The sequence below is a fragment of the Microtus oregoni genome, unplaced genomic scaffold, assembly GCF_018167655.1.
Source record: "Microtus oregoni isolate MIOR12 unplaced genomic scaffold, Mior012 000008F_ref0000371, whole genome shotgun sequence".
Classification (NCBI taxonomy): domain Eukaryota; kingdom Metazoa; phylum Chordata; class Mammalia; order Rodentia; family Cricetidae; genus Microtus; species Microtus oregoni.
The window spans coordinates 43,067,845-43,087,838 of NW_024543067.1; the positions used below are offsets into that span (position 1 = coordinate 43,067,845).

The following is a 19,994-nucleotide window of genomic DNA, read 5'->3' on the forward strand; positions in this document are numbered from 1 at the left end:
ACTTCCCCTTCCCCATGCTGGGATTGTGTCTGGCTTGAACTTGCACAGGTTTTGTGCATGCTGCCATAGTTTCGGAGTCATCAACCACCACTGTCAGGTGTATAATTGATAAAGACATCTTCCCCACTCTGTAGGCTGCCACTTGGTAAAACGATGATGTCCTTTGCTGTACAGAAGCGTTTTATCTTCATGAGGACCCGTTTATTAATTGATCCCAATGCTATAGGTTCCATTAAGAAAGTCCTTTCCTATGCCAATGAGTTCATGTGAATCTCTACGTTTTCTTCTATCAGATTCAAGGAATTGGGTTTTACATTGAGGTCTCTGATCCATTTGGAGTTGAGTTATGTGTAGGGTGATGCAGACATTTTGCATTCTTCCACTGGCAGCCATCCAGTTTGACCAACACCACTGCTGAAGATGCCATCTTTTCTCCAGTGTGTATTTCTTTTGATTCTTTGCCAAAAAGCAGGTATCCATAGATGTGTAGAATTATCTCTGGATCTTCAGTTCTGTTCCATTGATCAGCATGTCTGTTTTAATGCCAGCCTCATGCTGTTTTTATTAGGAGAGCTCTGTAACACAACTTTAAATCTGGGATAGTGATACTTCCAACATGTCTTTTATTATTCAAGATTGTTTGAGCTACCCTAGATTTTCTGTTGCTTCCATATGAAGTTTCAGGTTTTGGGTTTTTTTTTTTTCAGTAAAGAATTGTGTTGGAATTTTGATGGAGGTTGCATTGGATCTGTAGACTGCTTTTGGTAGGGTGGCCATGTTTACTATTTATCCTACTAATTCATGAGCACAGATTTTTCTATCTTCAAATATCTTCTCCAATTTATTTCTTCAATGTCTTAAATTTTTATATTTACTAAGGTTATTATGAAAGATATTGTTTCCCTGATTTCTTTCTTGGTATGTTTTTCATTTGTATATAGGAAGCTACTGACTTTTGTATTAATTTTGTGCCCAGATACTATTACTGAAAATATCTATCAGCTGTAGAAGTTTCCTGGTGGAGTTCTCAGGGTCTTTTACATATATAACCATATTGTTTGCAAACATGAATACCTTGACTTCTTCCTTTCCATTTGCATTCCCTTGGTCTCCTGCAGTTGTCTGATTGCTCTAGCTAAGATTTCAAGTACTTTGTTGAGTTATGGAAAGAGTGGACATCCTTGTCTTCTTCCTGATTTTGGTGGAAATGCTTGGAGTATCTCTCTGTTTAGGGTAATGGTGGCCAAGTGCTTGCTGTAAGTGCCTTTTTATGTTCAGATACCTTCCCTATATTCCTTATCTTTCTCATTTTTAGAAGCTGATGGATTTCCTGTTCTTGCACTATACCTGCTGTCTCCTGAAGCCCACGTCCCCCCCCCCCAGGTGATTTCGGATGTTCCTGAAGTTTTGTGTAGCAGTTCTGTAAATGGTCTGCACCACCTCCCAATTCCAGTGTTTCCACATTGTCCTGAGCTAGAAGGTTAAAAGTTTGAATTGTGTCAATCAAAATCTATATGCTGAAATCATAACCTCAAATGGAATTAAGAGACAGACCCTCTGGAAAGTGATTATATCATGAGGATGGAGCCCTCATGAGTGCATTAGAGTCCTTATGAAAAATACCACAGCCTGCAGGGTACTTTAGAGACAGAATGCACACCTTCACAGGTGAGCCATCCAAGTGGGAGGGAGGAGACAGAGGAGACAATCAACAGGGATTGAGGGTGGAGGGGAGAGACTGACTGACTGATAGACTGACTGACTGATTGACTGACTGAATGATTGATTGATTGAATGATTGATTGATTGGACCTCTGTCTTTCAGAACGGTTCCAGCTTTCCCGATGTTTTAAGCTGTCATAGCTCCCCTAGCTGTTGTTTCTGTCTCAGAATAGTTTCTCCCTAGCGCTGTTTTTTAGCCATCATACAGCAGTGGGCTTGTACTGCAGGTTTCAATTTCCCATGGCAAATGACAGTATGAAATGAAGTTCCCTGTAAACAATTCGCAAATTTTAAGCTGTCCATAAATTTAGTAATCTGACAGGAGCTGGCGCCGTCCTATCGTGTTCAACCTGACTGTGAGTCATCTCTTTGTCCAGGCTGTCCCAGCAGCAAACAACCTGTCTGTCAGTCACTTAGGGCCACCTCAGTCTCAGAGGAATTGCAGGACTTCACTACTTAGGTTCAAGTAGTACTAGCTGTACTTTCAAATGGCCCTAAAGTATAAGATTAGTGATTCTGTTGACTTTATTACAGAATATTGCTATAATTGTTCTATTTTATGATGTTATTAGCCTTCATGTCTTACTGTGTCTGATCCATTTAGCTTCACTGTACATATCTACAAAAAGGAACATGTCATATATGTAGGGTTTACTCCTATCTGTAGTCTCAAGCACCCATTAAGGGTCTTGGAATATGTCCCCTCTGATAAGGAGGATTCTTATGTATTTAATTATGATTTACTGCATACATGAAAGGGCCAGCTTTTTTTTACATACATTTTACCCAATAAAAGATCATGAGAGCTGGGCGGTGGTGGCGCACACCTTTAATCCCAGCACTCAGGAGGCAGAGGCAGGTGGATCTCTGTGAGTTCGAGGCCAGCCTGGTCTAGAAGAGCTAGTTCCAGGACAGGAACCAAAAAGCTACGGAGAAACCCTGCCTCGAAAAATCAAAAAAAAAAAAAATCATGAGAAACAATTGTGCTGTGCCCATGCACAAGATGGCGACATTATTCCCATGACTCAGAATGCATTCCTAGAACAACCTTCCCTCCTCCTCCCACCACAAAATGTGCTGGACCATCTCAGTAACTGTGTTCCCTGGGAAAACCTCAGCCAAGAACTTCCAAGCTTCCTGCTTCTTTCATATTTAGCAAAGCCTGGTATAGTAAATAAAAAGGCACTCAGTTCCATCTGATTTACAATGAAGATTTTCTATAAATAGGCAGTAGTTTGTAAATATAAACGTGGCTCAAGTGATATCAGGGTATATTTATAAAAGTTTTTCCTTGTTTATCTGACTTTCAAACTCTCCCCAACAACCTGTTTCATCCGGCTGTTCATTCTGACTTATGCTATTAGGAATGTTCCAAACCATTAACCCAAGAGTGATATTTTTTTTCTCAGTACACCAGTTTTTTATTGCTGTACTAATTTCCGGACATCATTCTCTGTGGTTTTACAAAGCAACTGGGTTAATTAATTCCATTCCTGTTTGTTATTGCTTATAATTGCTGCATAAAATATTAAGATGCTTCCTCCCTAAGTTTCATTTTAGTATATTTGTTTTGAATGGTCAGTGTGAATTGTACAGCACCTTTTGGTAGCACTTTAAAAACATCAGTTAGAGCTTTGTACTGACACAGCTCTCTTCTGTCTATCCTGGGCCTCCCATGTGCACTGTGCCATGCAGCACAGAGTCACTGTGTTGCGGGGACTCTGACACTTGCATGCTTCAGTTCCTAGGGCATCCTATCTACTCAAGCCCCTGGAGCTCTGGCCGCACAGAGTCCTCATGCCCGGCTATCATTACAGCACTGGCTGAGACCACACTAGGATGCACACTCTTTGAAAACGTAAGCATCACAGTCCTCCAGGTCTCGCACAGTGGTGAAGAATGTATAGGTGTGTTGAGAAGAACTGCAGGATTCTCATCTGGGAGTTTACCAAGGGCTGCCTGATATTCATAAGGCAGGCAGGAAAGGATCAAAAAGTCTTCCTTCTTTTACCTGGAGTGGCACCACCCTGGCCATCAGGTGGTCAAAATAAAGGTCCACTGCTTTAGTGAAGCCACGGTACGTTGTTCTCAGCTTCATGTTTGGGTCTTGGAGGAGCCAGCTTGGAGAAGGAAAGAAAAGGAGTATCAGTGCCAGGGTCTGTGGTTTCCCTTAGGCAGGCTCATGAGCAGTGTGAAGGAAGCAGCTTCATGCAGTTCAAGAAAGAGTCTGGAGAACAGGTCAGGGAAGGGTTAGTCACCACCCCACCACCTCCATTTAGCTAGGAAGTCAGGAAGCTAAGCACACAGTTCAGAGGCAAGCACTGCGCCAGCCTACACACCAAATGCCTTGGGAACTTAGAGTTCAATTTCACGCCACAGGAGTACTCACTGTCCACTGGAATGAGAAAAGCAAGGCCTACTTTTCAAGTATTTGCAGTAAAGAATCAAAACAGGCATGGCCGAGCACTCCTGGAACCCCAGCACTCAGGTGACGCTGGAGGATCGCAAGGAAAACCAGCCTGAGCTAACGAGGGAGTTGGCAGGTCCAGTCCGAAGGCAGGGGCAAAGGCAGTGCCAAAAGTATTCATCCTTCAAGGATGTCCCAGAGGAACTAAGCTGACTGACTGAGGAACTCCTGAGCAGCAGCAGGAGGCCAAGAAGACACCTTCCCTGATCTGCTGTGGCCACAGATTTCCACAGAAACTCAGCACCATTCAAAGGAAGTCCTGAGAAACGTATTTTCTACCAGAAGACTCGGAGGTCTCCCTTCCCCTAACTCAGAAATGAGACAGCAATGTATCAGGGATGCCAGTTGGTGGTGAAAGGCTGGCAGAAATGTCTCCCCTAGCCTGAGCTGCATGTCCCGGTCTATCAAACAGGCCTAGTTTCTCACCACACAGATACCCTACCCTCCTGGAAAACCCTCATGAATAGGCAGGAACCCCCAACCATGACAAGGGAGCAGGGATCTGAGAGTGGGTGTCCCTACTGCTTCTAATTTAAGACTGTTAAACCCCGCTGGCCTCCCGTGCCCGGCTCCAGCTGAGCCCAAGGAAAATTGCTGACAGCGGCACAGGTGTCTAATCCGCCAAGAGGGGCAAGCAGCTCTGCCTCGGCTCACAGCTCTGTCATGGACACTGTGCCAGGTCAGACTGACGCTGGATGCTGGAGAGGGGACAAACTGTGCCCCTGAGGAAGGGGCAGGCCTTGCTGGAAACAGAGCAGATAAAGCCTGACCATAATACTTGTGTCGTGAGGAAAGAGCGCCCCACGCTACTTCTTTCCTCTGGGGACAGCACAGGTGGGCGGAGGCTATGCTAGCCACCTGTAATTAACAGCATAGGTGGGCGGAGACCACGGCTAGCCACCTGTGATTGATGCTGTGTGGCCAGATAGGGCAACGCCAATTAAGACAGAACTTGTTTTGATGGGAAAGGAAGGCAGCCTTGCTGAGATAGAGGAAAGGATGTGGGTCCATGTGATAGATACCCATCCAGACCCCACTCCCAGAGCATATGTTTAACACACTGACCTTTGTGGAAACTATACTTAGAAAAATGGACTCAGGAGAATTGAGGACAGAAACCACAACACCAACTCCTCCAAACTACAGCAACACTTGGGGGTTTTAATAAATCAACAGTAATATCATCAAGAAACAGAGCAGGTTTGGTTTGCCTCATGTTGCAGTAAGGGCCAGATCAGATAAGGAGCCTGCCTGGGTGCCTCTCCAGTAGGGCCAGAAGAACGAAACACTTCCAAAGAGATAAGCGTTCCACTGCTGCCAGCTGACACACAGAAAGACCCAAGGGTACTCGACAAGGGCAATCGCTGCAGCGTTCTTCCAAAGAGCCCGTGGCACTGCCACAGAAAGAAAACTACCTTAAAAACAAAACTAAGCCAACCCCTGTAAGCCTCAGGAATGGGCATCCAGACCCCTCTCTCTGGCAACTCTGGAGACCCACACTGCCCTTTCTCACCTGGGCAAGCCCCCGAGGTCAATCTCACTACAGATGTAGGGCCCGGGTCGCAAAATCACCCACAGTCCAATCTTCGCAGCCAGCTGGATGAAGGCCCTAGGGAGGGAAAGAAAGTCAGCCCTGAGCATCCAGAAGAAAGGATACAGGAGGAGTCACAGGCACGTGGGAATTAAACCTCTCCTGTTCCTCCCCTGCCTTTTTTTCTCTCAACCAGGGAACATGGGATGACGAAGACTTGGCCCCAGCTCAACATAGCAGGGGATTCCTGCACCAGATAGGGGCTCAAAAGTCCTGGAAGCTGGGTATGCACTGGCTCCTTGCATCAGGACCACTGGGATTTGTCAGACAGGATACAGGGCTTTGTCTCCAACAACAGCCTTGTTAACCCAGAAACAGCCCCAATCCTATCCCAAGCATATGGACCCCAACACAGAATCTGGTGGGATCTGGGATCTTGGCCCTCTGGACTCTAGTGAAAAAGAGGATTGCAGCCTACAGGCTGAGTACCTGGGTAACGAGTCACAACGGGGGAGCATCTAGGCCCTAAGTGCAGAACCTTTCTAAGCATGCTAAGAACAAGGCTCCAGATTCAGTCTCAGTCAAAGCAGCAACAACATCCTGAGTGCTCATCATCAACCCCAAGTAACTTCCAATCCCAGACCAGATATAAAAGCACCAAGACTACATACTCCAGGTCCAGGTTCCCAGAGAAGTTGAATTTGCCTCTTTCTGGCTCATGGAGGTTCCAGGGCACATAGCTGTAAGAGACAAGATAATTGCAGGTAAGTTTAATCATTCACATGAACATTTTTTATCTCTAACACCCACGATGATGAATAAAGAGACAACGTTCGATAACTTCACATCTTGGAGACCAGATATGGGGACTGCAGAAAACTCAAGACAAGTCCTCGGAAGAATATGACATCTCCTTAGGCGGACAGAAAGTCAACCAGACTTAGTGACATATGAGCTCCATGGAATAAAAGGCCAGGCTCTGTGCCCCAGGTCAGCACACACTGTAGTATTCCTATGACCTGTAGTTCTCTACGAGGCTGTACACATTACTCTCAACAGTGCTGTGATTGTCTTTTTAATACCCGTCTTCAGAGTCAGCTCACGAGCCACATGAGGGAGTCCCTGTCCTTGATTAGTCATCACAGCTTTTCTCCTGATAATGCAGCATTTCTACCTGATAGTCGTCTTTATTTCATAGAGATAGCACCTCAGGAGTATTTTTATTTATTTTTATAATTGTTACTAACATGTGTCTGGAGAGTGGTCTATGTGCAGGTGAGTGCAGGATCCACAGAGACCTACGCTGCCTCTGGAGCTGCAGGAACAAGCAGGTTGTGAGGTGCCTGACATGAAGGCTGAGAACAAACTCCAGTCACTCTTAACTGCTCAGCCACCTCCTCCAGCCCCTAAACCTATTTTTTAGCTGGTTTGCCTAGCCTACATTTCATCTTGTGTCTGCCACAGAACAGCCGTCAGGCTAGATGCAGGGAAGAGAGTCGCAACAATCCAGAGGTCTTTCCAGAAAATAGATGCTGAATTGGTGTCAGCATCTTGGGACCCTAAAACTTGGGAAGCAGCAGTTGCTTGTGGAAAAAAGTTGCTTGTCAGTCTAGACGACGCGGCACACCTGCAATCCCAGCATTCAAGACTCTACTCAGGGAAGATGGAGAGATTGAAGCCAGCCTGGGCTGCACAGTAGAGAACCTTTCTCAAAAAAGAAAATCACTTGTAGTAGCCTTTATAACAACAAAAAGGAGAAGACACTAGGAATGCAAAACCACAGTGGAAAAGTCATCTGAGGGCACGAGGGAGGTAACGGTTCTCCACTGCACAGAGGCTCCAGGAGAAACTAGACTTGTAGACAGCTTGGCCATGACTGCAGGTGAGCCTTCAGAACTGTGAAAAAGCAAGTTTATTTATTCAAACCACAAGATGAAAAAACCAATCACCTCCCATATCTAAGCTCCTCTGTCTCTGTGTCTTTCTGTCTCTGTGTCTCTGTGTCTCTCTCTCTCTCTCTCTCTCTCTCTCTCTCTCTCTCTCTCTCTCTCTCCAGTACTGTACGGTTGCATCTCCTCTACTTTATCTGCAGGGAGCTCTATAGAGCTTGCAAACCTAAGCAGGCAGCTTGGGCTAACTTCCTCTCATAGCTTTCCTCCTGCAAGCACCAGGGGCCCCAACTTGGTAGCCAAGCTTGGTGGAGAGATGGGGAGGCGGCACTTACGTGGTAAGGGTATTCAAGCCACAGGCTTTCATTTTGAGCAGGCGGTCCCTCCAGTATTCCCTGGGCACACGGAAATAGTGTATGGATCCCCCAAAAATCTGAAAGGTGGAGTCCTCCAGCATGAAGTCTGGACCTTTTGTTCGAAGTCCCAGGCGCCGATGCTGGAGCCATAGAGGAAGCAGAGTGCTCCAGTTCAACCTGAAAAATCAAAGGCCCTCATGTAGCCCTGAGGTTTCTACAGCAGTGAGCATGGGTACAGAGATACACATTGTGTCCTTCTGTCCTTCACAAGTCCTCTGCTTTCTCTTTCGCCTGCTCCCAGGGTGGCCAGGCAAAGCTCCCACCTTCCCACTTAGCCAAACCTTGGCAGATGACTTTCTTCAGCACTACTTCCTGGGCTGGGCCCCACTGCAGGGGAAGTGCAAGCTGATGCTGCAACCAGGAACAAGACAGACACAATGTTCAACATGAAGACACGTAGGCTAAAGGGAGAGAGGATGAGGAAGGGTCAAGCTATGTGGGGAATTGTTCTCTAGTGTCACAGACAAGAACAGCTGCAGCTCACGGGCTTCTACTATTGCCGGTTGTTCTAAGCCATCACACTAAACATTAAAGCAATGGCTACCAAAACAGTACCTCAGAGCCCCCTCATGGTCACAGCCGCCAACTTTGGGGTTCAGATACCTAGAAAGAGGCATCTGGATTAAATGGCATACATTCACTGAACAGATATGGAGTTATTACCTTCTGATAATCTACAATCAACAAGGGATAACACAGAATGGCAGGGGCCTGTCCATGAAGGCTAGGAAGCAGCTACAGTCCATGAAAAAGCTCCTATGGATGTCTCAGTGGTTGGCTGGCCAATGGGAGCCCTCAACTTGTTCCCCGTGACTTACACAACTAGAAGTCTCTCTCTTTATCTAGGCTCTTAAAGGTCACTAGAAAAAGTCAACAAGAACTGGTTTAGGAAAGTTGGAGACAGAAAATAAGAACATAAAAATATTCGGTGCAAAAACCATTTTTAGCTGACCTTTCTTCGTTATAGATCCTACAACGATAGGAAATATTACCAGGCAGACTCCTCTGCATAAAAAAGTCACCTTTTTTTATTTCATAGTGCCAGGAACTATGGCCCTGAGGCCCCAGAATAGGCAGTTTACTAAGAGTGCAGACACTACATAGGCATCACGGCCAACTTGGGGATTCTCCGGGACAATTCATGGACAATAAAAATTACTTTTGGTCTGTGACTTCTGGCTTCTGACACCCTCAGTTTCCAAACCTTCCAGTAGCCACGTCTGAGGAGCAGCAGGTGGCAGTTGAGCTCTAGGAGACTGCTCACCAGGGGGCAAAGCACTGATGGACAAGTCTCAGACAGGCAAGGATCTGAGGGCTTCAGCTCCAGAATGTTTCCTGCTACTGTTATGCCTTTACATTTGCCGCTGCCACTTTTCTCTGGTATCTAGCATGGTGTGAATGGGGGTGGAGGGATACACACTGCCTTTATTGTAGTGTGATTATCTCATGGAAATACCCTGTTCTACTGGCCATTTTTACCTGTGGGTTAGCATGAAGATTTCCTCTTATGTTGTACTGTTTAACAAAAGCAATGATTTTATTCAATAATAGTATCAGCTTAAACAGAATTTTGATGATTGAGGATTTTTAATAATATAGTAAGTGATTGTGATAGAGGTTAGTTTAATAAGAAAATTAATATAGGTAAAAACAGGATACGGCGTTGTCCCCACCCCTGTAAAGCAGGGGCTGCAGAGGATAGAAAATAATAACAAGGAAGTGTCATACAGCTAGACTGTGGCTTAGGTTAATGATTAAGAACAACAACTGTGTCCCAGAAACTAAGTTAGCTCAAGTTCTTTTAATTTTAATGTTGGGAGATATGTTTATGGGTTTCAGTATGCATCGTAGCTAAAATAAAGATTTAAATAATGACTTAAGGTTAGATTAAGATTTTTTTGTTAATGGTTTTGAGGTAGAAAATCTTGGGGAACAATTTAAAGTTTAGGGATATAGTTGAATAAGGGACTCAGAGGTCAAGAAACAAGAACAAAGCCTGGTTATTATTAGTTGATGTATCATTTTTGCTAGGATGGGTTGGTGATCAAAGATGATGATGAATTTCTTGTGCCCATTTATGCCCTTAGCTTCCTGATATAAAAAACTGTTGATGAGCTGACTGGTTGTTTTTCACATATAAAAGTTTAGATTCATGATTCTTTTGAGACTTTTTTATAAGATAACCTTCTAAGATAAATAATAACGTGATTTATTCTTTCCTTTTAACCACAAAACCCAGCTTGCCAGCAAAAGAACTGGCTGAGAAAAATACCTTGCTTGCTTACACTCTGTTAATCTATAACAAGTTGCTTGGATATGAATGTATGTGGGTTCCTGGGAATAATTTGTTTCTCACGTATGATACATAAGATGTTTAATCATGTAAGGGAAATGAGAAACATGCTCTTTTTCTCTTGTATTCATTGCGATCATTCAATTGAAACGTATAATGTAACCACACTATAATTTTTATGCTGCTTGAAAGATTTTGATGGGGTATATAAGCTGTAAGTGAAAAATTAAGGGCAGAAGGGATATATTTAGAAAGAGGTAAGAAAAGAAATAAGGAAATGAGAAGATGGCAGAGAGGCCCTAAAGGTGTATTTGTGTGTTTGCCCTTTCTCATCAGCCCCAGAGAATTGAATTTTGCCCCCCTCACCAGCCCCAGAAAATTAAGCTTTACTTCCTCAGAGAAAAAAGTCAAGTTGAGCAATTAGTTCATGGGCTCAGTGGATCCCCTCAATCCCTGTGCTGCTGAAGGCTGGTCCTCAGAGCAGCTGTACAAACCCATCCAGGATTCCATTTCTGTTTAGTCATCTTGGACAACCTGTGACCTAATCTCCCTCTGTCTCTCTGGAAGAAAGCTTCATGGTCCCGCAAATGACTGGCAAATGACATCTGAGGATTTGTTCACCTTCTTGCGAGGATGAAAACAAACTAGCATCTAGATGTGAGTCCCCTTGAAGTATGCTGCCCTAAACTCATAGCTCTAGCTCCTCGGGTGAGTTTCTTTTGTGGAATGGGGATGACGCCTGTCAGAAAGGCCACTGAGAGGGTCAGGTAAAAATAAAATGCCCTGTGGAATGCAATGAATGTGTCTTCCTATTGTTTGAAAGCAAAGCTCATGTTAGTGAACTTACATGGCACAAAGAACAGTCTGGGTGCATTTAATGACATTAATATGAAATAATCTCATGGTTGCCATTACCCTATTTTAGTAAATACTTCTAATACTAAACTTTGTGTCAGGCTAGCTTATTACACTGCCAAAACTTTTGCACCAAAGTTCTATACAGTGAGAGCCTACCCACCAATCCAATTCCTCTGCCAGCATGTAATTTACTCCAGCCAAGAGCCAAACCCTCACACACTGCCACATCCACCTTGCATATAAGGATGGCGGCTTTGGGGCACAGGTAAGCCTTACTGTGGAGACTGTGTGGCTCATGCTACTGAGAACAGTTAATACCTGACCCTTGCCCAGAAACCCTGAAATCTCTCTCCTCCTTGAGGAGCCATAGGTATTCAAATGCTGCCCTGAGGTTCCCAGGCCTCCTGGCAGCAGGATCTCAGCAGGATCTCTCTTAGGCTGTAGGCTCTGGGCAGTTCAAGCTGTTTTGCACCTGTGCATCTCCCTTGGTTTGAGGACATGTCCTCGGAAGAATGCACTCTGCTTCACTTGACTGCTCTCCTATCCCTAACACACACACACACACACACACACACACACACACACACACACCTGCTAGACTTGCCAGGCTACTATGAGTAATGACTGGAAGGATAGATTATTTTCTTTGTCGTTAAATGTCTTAAAAGAGGAACACAATGACAGTCTGGTTATGAAAATATACATACACACACAATGTCATTATTTTTAAAGATATTTATAATACATGTTAGTGATCTTTCTATCAGGTAGCAATTTTTGTTCTCTGGACTCTGGACAGAAGTTGAAAAAAAATCTCTAAATATTGGCCAAAGTTCACATCATTCATTCCGATTTCTTACTTTCCTTAGTGAGACCCTATAAATGTCTGTTTATAGGAGCAAGAGAGTCCTCATTCTGCTAAGCACAGAGATGGGCGGGGCTGGCTGGAGGCAGGATCTGGGACTCTCATTCCTTGCAAATAACACACACTCTTCCCTTACCTAGTTGTGACCAATGCAGGCTGGTTTCTCCAAGTGTGGTCTGCAGACAGAAGAGTATGTCCAACTGAAGCTTGTTGGAAATGCGGAAATCTGAGGCCTACTGAACCAAAACCTGCACTTTAACCAGATTCCCAAGGTTAAATACAAGTGTCGCACCCCTCTGTACTTTCTCCTTGAACAACACTCTTGACCAACAAATGAATCAAGGAAAGGAATCAGAAAATGCTTTGAGATGGAAAATAAAGGCACAACACAGAAAATATACAGTTTCATTCCAAATTTTCTTGAGCTCCAAACTCCCCTGAGCCAGTTAATGACTTAACATCTTTACTGCACTGTGTAGCAAGCAGATGGTTTGTCGTGCCCCACCACCCTATGATATATCTTTTTCTCTTCTCTGCTGACAGTTTCAAACTTCCAGTTGTTCAGGACCAGACACTGGAGTCCTCCTTGACTCCTCTTTCTCTTCCTATTTCTTTGCCTTTTTATGCCCTATCATTTTCTAGATTAAAAAAATAAAAATGCTTGTCGAGAGATAGGAAATGAACACTGCAAGCAAGCACACAGCTAACTGTTATCAAATTTCGAATTCCGGAAAGTGCAATTTTTTTTTGGAAATTTTCTGTTAGCCTACTAAACAAAACATTAATACGTCATAAAAAGGAATGAATTCGGCGAGATAACAACACTGGTCAATGTTGGGCTTCTCCAGAGACTTCACTGTGAGAAAAATGTGGTGATGCACGTGAGATCTCTGTGCACCAAACTGCAGGACCAAGCTCCTTGCAAAGAGCTGTTCACACTAATCACGACCATTAATACTAATGATCACTATGTTAAAAATTACCCCATAATTTCCTGAGTAATTAACTTGACAATATTAGAATACAGGAAATGCCAACTGTGTGGTTCTGACTGGCTAGTTTAAAGATCAGAGGTGCTTCACTCCTAAGTTAGGCTTGTCACCAAGGAGCTAGCCAGACCTTGGGGAACCTGGTGTGCTTTGCTGTCTTCCTTAGTGAGCAGTTCATGCATGGTCACATTCTCGCTGAGGAAAACGGAGGCACCTGCCTTCTTTGGGGCTAGACGCTTATAGCACTGCTTTCTTCTAGAACCTCTGTTGTTCCTGCATCTTGACTTCATTTTAAGGAAGGAATTTGGCCAGAAGGGCTCTGTCGGGCTCTGCTTAGTTAGGTTCTGTTCTTCCATCTAGAAGAAAGGGTAGCTATGCTCACAGTCTAGATAAGGGGCCTGGACAAAGACGCGTGTGTGGTATGGTGTGTGTGTGTGAGAGAGCGCACGTGTGTGTAGTGTGTTTGTGTGTGTGTGTGTGTGTATTTAGCGTGTTTGTGTGTGTGCATGTGTGTGTGCGCATGTGTGTGTGCGTGCGTGTGTGTGTGCGTGCGTGTGTGTATGTATTTAGCGTGTTTGGGTGTGTGTGCATGTGTGGGTGCATTCATGTGTGTGGGCATGCGTGTGTGTGTGTGTGCATGCGTGTGTGTGTGTGTGTGTGTGTGTGTGTATGTATTCCTAACAGGACCTCATGCAACTCATCCCACTAATGCCAAGCAAAACACACAGTATTCACTGTAGCTTTGTAGGCTACAGACACAGAAACAGGCAACGGTGAAACATGAAGAAAGCCCTGTGAGGATGCGGGATGAAGGGTGAAGCTTCCTGATACTTTGCCACTAATAACTAAAGTGGGTCATGAGGACAGAGGGTACGGAACAGGTTCCAGCAGGAAGCATGTCCCTGAACATAAGACGTGCTGTTGTGTGGCTGTGTTCAGAAAAGCACAGAGGAGCAGGTCAGAGGTTACCACCGCTTTCACTCTGAAAGGGCCCATGAATGGATTTTCAACTCTCAAAGGAGATCTTGTAGGATGCTGGTATGGAGTGGGGGAGGGGGAGACCAGATCCTGCTACCACATCCTTGAACAATATATGCAGATCAGCCTGATTTCAGAGTGCCTCTCACCATGCCAGAGGATCATCTGTAAATCCTGCAAACACTGATCAGCAATAGGCTTTCAGTGGGGTTAGGAAGCTTCATTAGAGACACAGCCACCTCCTGCAAGCATCTGTTCACCTCAGTCTGGCCAGACAGACCTAGATGGCCCGGGATCCCCAGAAGTTGATGCAACACAGACATCACCAGGAGCAGCTGAGCTTGAGATGAGAGGCAAAGGCCAGGCAACACATTCACTGTAGTAAGCTGGGCACTTGCAGGCTGTCTAGAACTTGCAGATGCCCAGGGTTGATTACTTTGGTAATAAACATAACATGTTGTCTGAGATAAGAGCCTACAGGGTCAATTTCCAGATGCACTGTGAGCTTTCTAGGGCCCCTGAACCAGAGATGCAACTGAAATCGGTTCACGGCACCATACTAGCAGAGAAACCAAGAGAATACCCACAACCTCATTCACTCCAGTGGCCAAGCCAGAGACCACAATTTTACATGGCAGGTACATTAAAATGCCCAAAGAACTCATTGTATACACAGAGAAATTTTCTCCCAACAGCTCCCATATGGCTCAGCTTATTGAATATATGCCCTTTAGTTGAAACCAAATGCTATAGACTCTCATTTTGCTGAAGAGTCATCAAACACAACCCACCTACCACCCTTCCCCTAATGCCACCCAACTCCACTCCCAAGCACAGGGATCTGAACTTCCAAACCCCAAAACCAGTATGTGCTTTCCACAGAGACACAAGGCACTATTGCAAGCCCAGTATGTCTACCTTTCCCTTTGAAAGAAACTAGACTGCTTCCCAGACTAAATACATCTGAGTACTTGGCCCCAAGACAGTCTTGTGATTCAGAGGGCAGCATCTTCTGAATACTGTAGGAAATATATACATGAAGAAGCATGAATTAGACCAATACCTTGAGACCCAGCAATGAAATAACAGAGATCCTTTCAGTAATTCATCACCTAACAAAAGTCAAAACTATAAGGGTCTTCTGTGATACTGTACTTTTATTGTGACCCCCCCAAAAAAATTACCATCAACAGCCTCATAAATCAACAGATTAGTTCATCTCAGACTAAAAGAGAAAACTCTGATAACCCAAAAGATTAAAGATTCTTGATCGTTAATAATAAGCCTATAGAAGTGTTCGAGGTGGTATAAACAGAATAACCTTCTGATATAGGAAACAGTGCAGCTACATTAAGTGCATTAATATCTATTTCTGGGGATTATGTCACTAAGGTATATAATGAACACAATAATTTTTATAAAACCTTAGGAATCTATATTGTCCTATACACAAATTAAAAAGAATTTTCTCCCTTGGCCTGGGGAATTTAGCTCAAAATATACTTTACATGACCCAGGAGAAATGGAGTATGTTGTATTGGAAGAATGTTCTGAGATTTAAAATTAATATCTGTTATGGTCAGCAATTCTGCTTATAGAAATCCATCCATTGTATATTCATTGCAGCTGTTTACTTCAGTAGCTAAAAGACTAAAAACAATCAATGCCCATCAACTCAGGAATGCTTAAATAAATTATGTACCTAATGGACAAGTGGGGAAACAGTACAGCTATTGTCTCGTGGACGCATACAACACATCTACAAGAATCTATCATCAGCAACTCTGGTGGAAAAGGACGCGAGGATGCAGGCGTTTCTTTTCACTGATTCTCCCTTTATCCTCTGGATGTTCATTTACCACCTACTCACAAATTAAACACTTAAAGCCAAGTTTTTCCTTGAAATGGGAAACACCCAGTATCGTGCTAAGTGTCACCAAAGGACCCATAAATACCAACTGAGTATCCCCTGGGCAAAGAGCAATTTGAAAGTGTCTACTTCCTTACCATAAGCCTTGAAAACCATCCCTGCCCTTTTATCCCAGGAACAGTCCCGCACAAGGGGAACTCTCTTTTCAACGTGGGCTTTAATACCCAGAGCATTAGATTAAAGCAAACTATGGGACTGGATGGAGTAGAAAACATCCGTGTACCAAAAGGACTTGGCCCTTGCTGGGGTGACAAGTTAGGAGGGTAGAACAGTCATTTTAGCAAAGATTAGTGGCATGTATTTTCTTTGCTACTTATTTGAGTAAGGTAGGAAGAATCCCCCCCACCCTTGTGGAACACCTGGCCCCGATGCAATGTAGTTCTTTGTTCCCATCAAAAATGTCAAAGTTCTAAGAGAACTTCAGTCTCCTTTAGAGACTTGCTAATGCGGTTCCATAAAAATCTCAGTGCCAACCCCATTCTGCCTGCACAGACTAACTAACTCTCCTGCACTATGAGCTTCTTCCCAGGAAGCTTTGCTCCACCACCTGTACGGTGACCACCTGCCCAGAGACACTTCCCAGATTCTGAAAACTTTACTACCACTAAAAGATGAAAGGGACAGCCCTCTAAGAGTTGGGACACTCCAGGGCCCATGACTCAGGCCTCAGAGTGGAGTGCTAAAGTACGTAAAGCTCATAAAATCAGTAGCTTTGCAGGAGAGACACAGTTTGTCCACAGGTTACCTTTGGAAAGCATGTTAATCTAATGTGTGTGTTTTTTTTTAAATACAGCCATCATATAGATAAGTTATCCACTTTTAACAAGAAAGAGTTTCAGAGGTAGACAGCAGGGCCTAGAAGCCAGAGACTGGTGGTACAGGAATAGCGGCTGACAAAGGGCTGAGAGAAGAAATACACAGAACTAGAAACATGAGACTGAAAAACTGAATGTCTCTCTCTCTCTCTCTCTCCCTCCCTCCCTCCCTCCCTCCCTCCCTTCAGTTTGGACAGATAAAAATCTCAAGTCTGAGATATGCAGAGCTGACTGAATTATTGCTCAGCAAAGCATTTATATTGTGGGGAAAAGGCCATAAAAAGACCATGCCCTGATCATATCAAATAGGCATTCTTGTGTGGCTTTAGGTGGAAGGACAGAAAAGAAAAGAAGGCAACCAGTTCAACAACACGGTTCACACTGATAACACAGGCTGCCATTCTCAAGTGAAAAGAAGCCACACGAAAGGATCATACACACCTTAGATAATATACAGAGTCACAGAAAACCCCCAGTGGATACTGGGTACTACACAGGAAGAAGAGGGAGAAAAGGTGACAACAAGGTACAAAAGAATTCAGGGAGGAGAAAAACAGCTACTTCCACTACTTTTAATTGTGGTGGTATTGTCCCATGTTAGCTATATCAAAGCTGATTGATAAACTATGCACACTTCATTGTATAGCAATTACACTTCTACGTATAAATATAGCTTTTAATGAAAAACATTTTTAGAGCCTCCCAAAAGAAATTGAATGAAATCTTCCCCCCAAATCATTTTTTTTAGTCCTATGTCTTAAATGTGACAAAATCAAACAACTATAACCATGAACCAATCCAAGGAAAAGTGGGGGGAAAGGAATTTTAAAGCCCAACACCTTACTCCCGGAAACCTCCAAATACCTGCTGTCAGGGTCCCGGAAAAGGGCTGGTGCTGACGGTTGGGCTCCAGAGCACTGTGAGCAGAGTAGCCAGTCTCCATGTGACCTATATTCCACCGGCCACACCAACATTCCTCAACAACAGCTGGGAGGGAGAGGTACCCACCCACCCGCTCAGTTAATGACCTGTCAAAGCTGGGGTAAGCCAGGAAGAGAGAGCCAGTTTGTTTTCCTTTGGCCCCAGAGCTATTTAAGTAACTCATAGGCACCGGTGTCCCACACAAATTTGCCAGAAGGAACTGGGCAGAAGGCACGTGGGAATGACACAGTCCAAATGATGCCAAGGACACTTGGACTCCCAGGGGATCCCAGAAGATGGCCCTGACCTGAGGTCTGAGCCTCTCTAGGCTTCCTCACCTGCTGAAAAGGAAGGCGTCATGAAGCAACTTAGCATTTCAACCCATTTCCCAGGCTTGAGTCACCGCTATGCTTTCTTGGCTGCTATTCCTGACCCATTCCACAGCCCCAGCATGATTCCTGCCATGGCTACCTTGCCTGGGTGGGAATCAGTTACTCACCTATGAGAAGGTCAGGTTTCTTCACAGCCCACTCACTTCCCTGACACCTCAGCGGGTGACAAACACCCTTCCTCTTTCCCACACATTTTCCCTAGGACTATTAGAAAATGCTACCTGACCAGCTCCATCTCTTGCCCTCACAGTGACCTACCTCAGCCACTTGCAGGGACAGGTGTACCTGGGATCAAAAACAAGCAAACACTTCTCTGGGGCCCCACCTCCACGGACTCCCTGCTCTAGGAAGGAGCTCCTGTTGCCTCAGCCCTGAGTGATTCCTCTGGAGTTGCATCAACCTTGCTCCTGGGGAAAGCTGACAGAAGCCATGACTTCAAAGGAAAGGCAGTTAGAACCGATAAGAAAGGGAAGGGGTTCGGAAAAAACTAAGAGAATGAAATGACTTAGAAGTTTCTTGGGCCCCAGGATGAAAAAAAATCCATTTTCTTCTCCCAAGCAATATAATGTCATCTTCTCAAAAACATTGAAAAGACGTCAATGTGAAGTTTCCAAGTGTGGTCTCATGGCAGCAAAAAAGCATAGATCTTCATCTATAAAAGGGGGGGTCCCCTATCTTCCAGAGGAAGTTCACGGAAGTGAGGAAAGGGAATGAAAAGGGAACCAAAGCCAAAATTGAGGGTGCCCACCACCTCCAGTTCCCAGGGCTGGGCCTCCGACTCAAGTTAACTGCTTAAACATTCCACTTTGCTGTTGTGCTTCCCAGCAACGCTGGAGATTTTGAATATGTAAAGTGCCAGGCATGGATCTGGAAGAGCAGAAGGACTGTAGGCTCCTATAAATAGATATGTTTTGGAAAACTTCTGGAGTGGATCACCAGAAAACTTGTTCCTGGGCAGTGGGGAAACCATTCTTCCAATTAACACGACCGACTGCTGCATGCAGCAGTTTATAAAGCGGGTGGAGAGCATACAAGAGGGAAGGGAGAAAGTGGAGACGCGTACTTACAAACTAGTGCAAATAAATCGGGGCTGAGTGAGAGTCTAGGAGAGACCCACGGTCAGAGTCCTTAGGACTCTAAGTCCGCTTTAGCCATGGGCCACAAGCACTGACTGCAGAATAGAGACTTCCAGCTTGGAAGGACTTGTGAGTGAGAGAAAAGCAGAGGGGACTACAAGAAGCAGTGATGGGGGCGTCTGAGGAGGGAAGTGAAGGCCAGCCAGTTCTGCCGATCTTTCCACAGAACTAGACGTGTCTATGAACAGCAGAGACCGGCACCAAGTGTGGAGCACTGGAAAACACAATGCACTGACCCCTAGGGACTGATAGGGCAGTGCCTGCCTGGTGTTACCCAGAGGCAAGGTGTGAGTGACTGAGGGCTCAAAGGGACTCCGAGCTGCTGGAGCGCTCTAAGGAAAGAAAGGATTAGGGTCGCGGTTACCCAGGCTTGTGGCAGACTCGAACCTGAGACTTTCGGCTGGGACCAGAGGAGTCCCGTAGGTGCTGGGCGGGGCTCTCTCTCACCTGCGGAGCACCAGGAAGCTCAAGAACAGCAGCAGCACGAGTCCGAGTGTGCGGCCCGGCCTCCGCCGCAGGCTCCACTTGGGCATCTCGCGAACGCTGCGGGCAGACACCCGGGTTCCCCACTCCAGCCGCACTCAGCGGCCCGCCAAAGCCACGGTCCGGTGGGGCGGGGCCGCACACGGGTCACCCCGGCAACCGTGCTACGGCCAGCCCAACCCGCTGGCACCCATTGGCTGAGGCATGCGGCCCCGCCTCGCCGCCTGGGCCTTGTGCAGACAAGCTCCCCCTCCCCGGCCAAAGGCGAAACAAGGCAGGGGAGGGGCGGGGCGGAGTCTGGGCGGGCGG

General features: G+C 45.3%; 1 protein-coding gene across 2 annotated transcripts in view; it reads right to left on the bottom strand.

The window, feature by feature from the left end:
• The window catches only part of LOC121451550 (beta-galactosidase-1-like protein 2), a 41,590-nt gene extending 21,798 nt beyond the window's left edge, over window positions 1-19,792 (bottom strand). The window contains exons 1-5 of one of the 2 annotated variants that reach the window (XM_041657185.1): window positions 19,650-19,792; window positions 7,945-8,142; window positions 6,392-6,460; window positions 5,703-5,798; window positions 3,734-3,842 (exon numbers count right to left, since the gene is read on the bottom strand). In XM_041657185.1, coding sequence (XP_041513119.1) covers window positions 3,734-3,842; window positions 5,703-5,798; window positions 6,392-6,460; window positions 7,945-8,142; window positions 19,650-19,735 — 558 coding nt within the window. In that variant the 5' untranslated portion in view covers window positions 19,736-19,792. The remainder of the gene's footprint in view (window positions 1-3,733; window positions 3,843-5,702; window positions 5,799-6,391; window positions 6,461-7,944; window positions 8,143-19,649) is intronic. The other variant, XM_041657184.1, reaches the window with a different exon arrangement.
• Window positions 19,793-19,994: the final 202 nt, after the last annotated feature.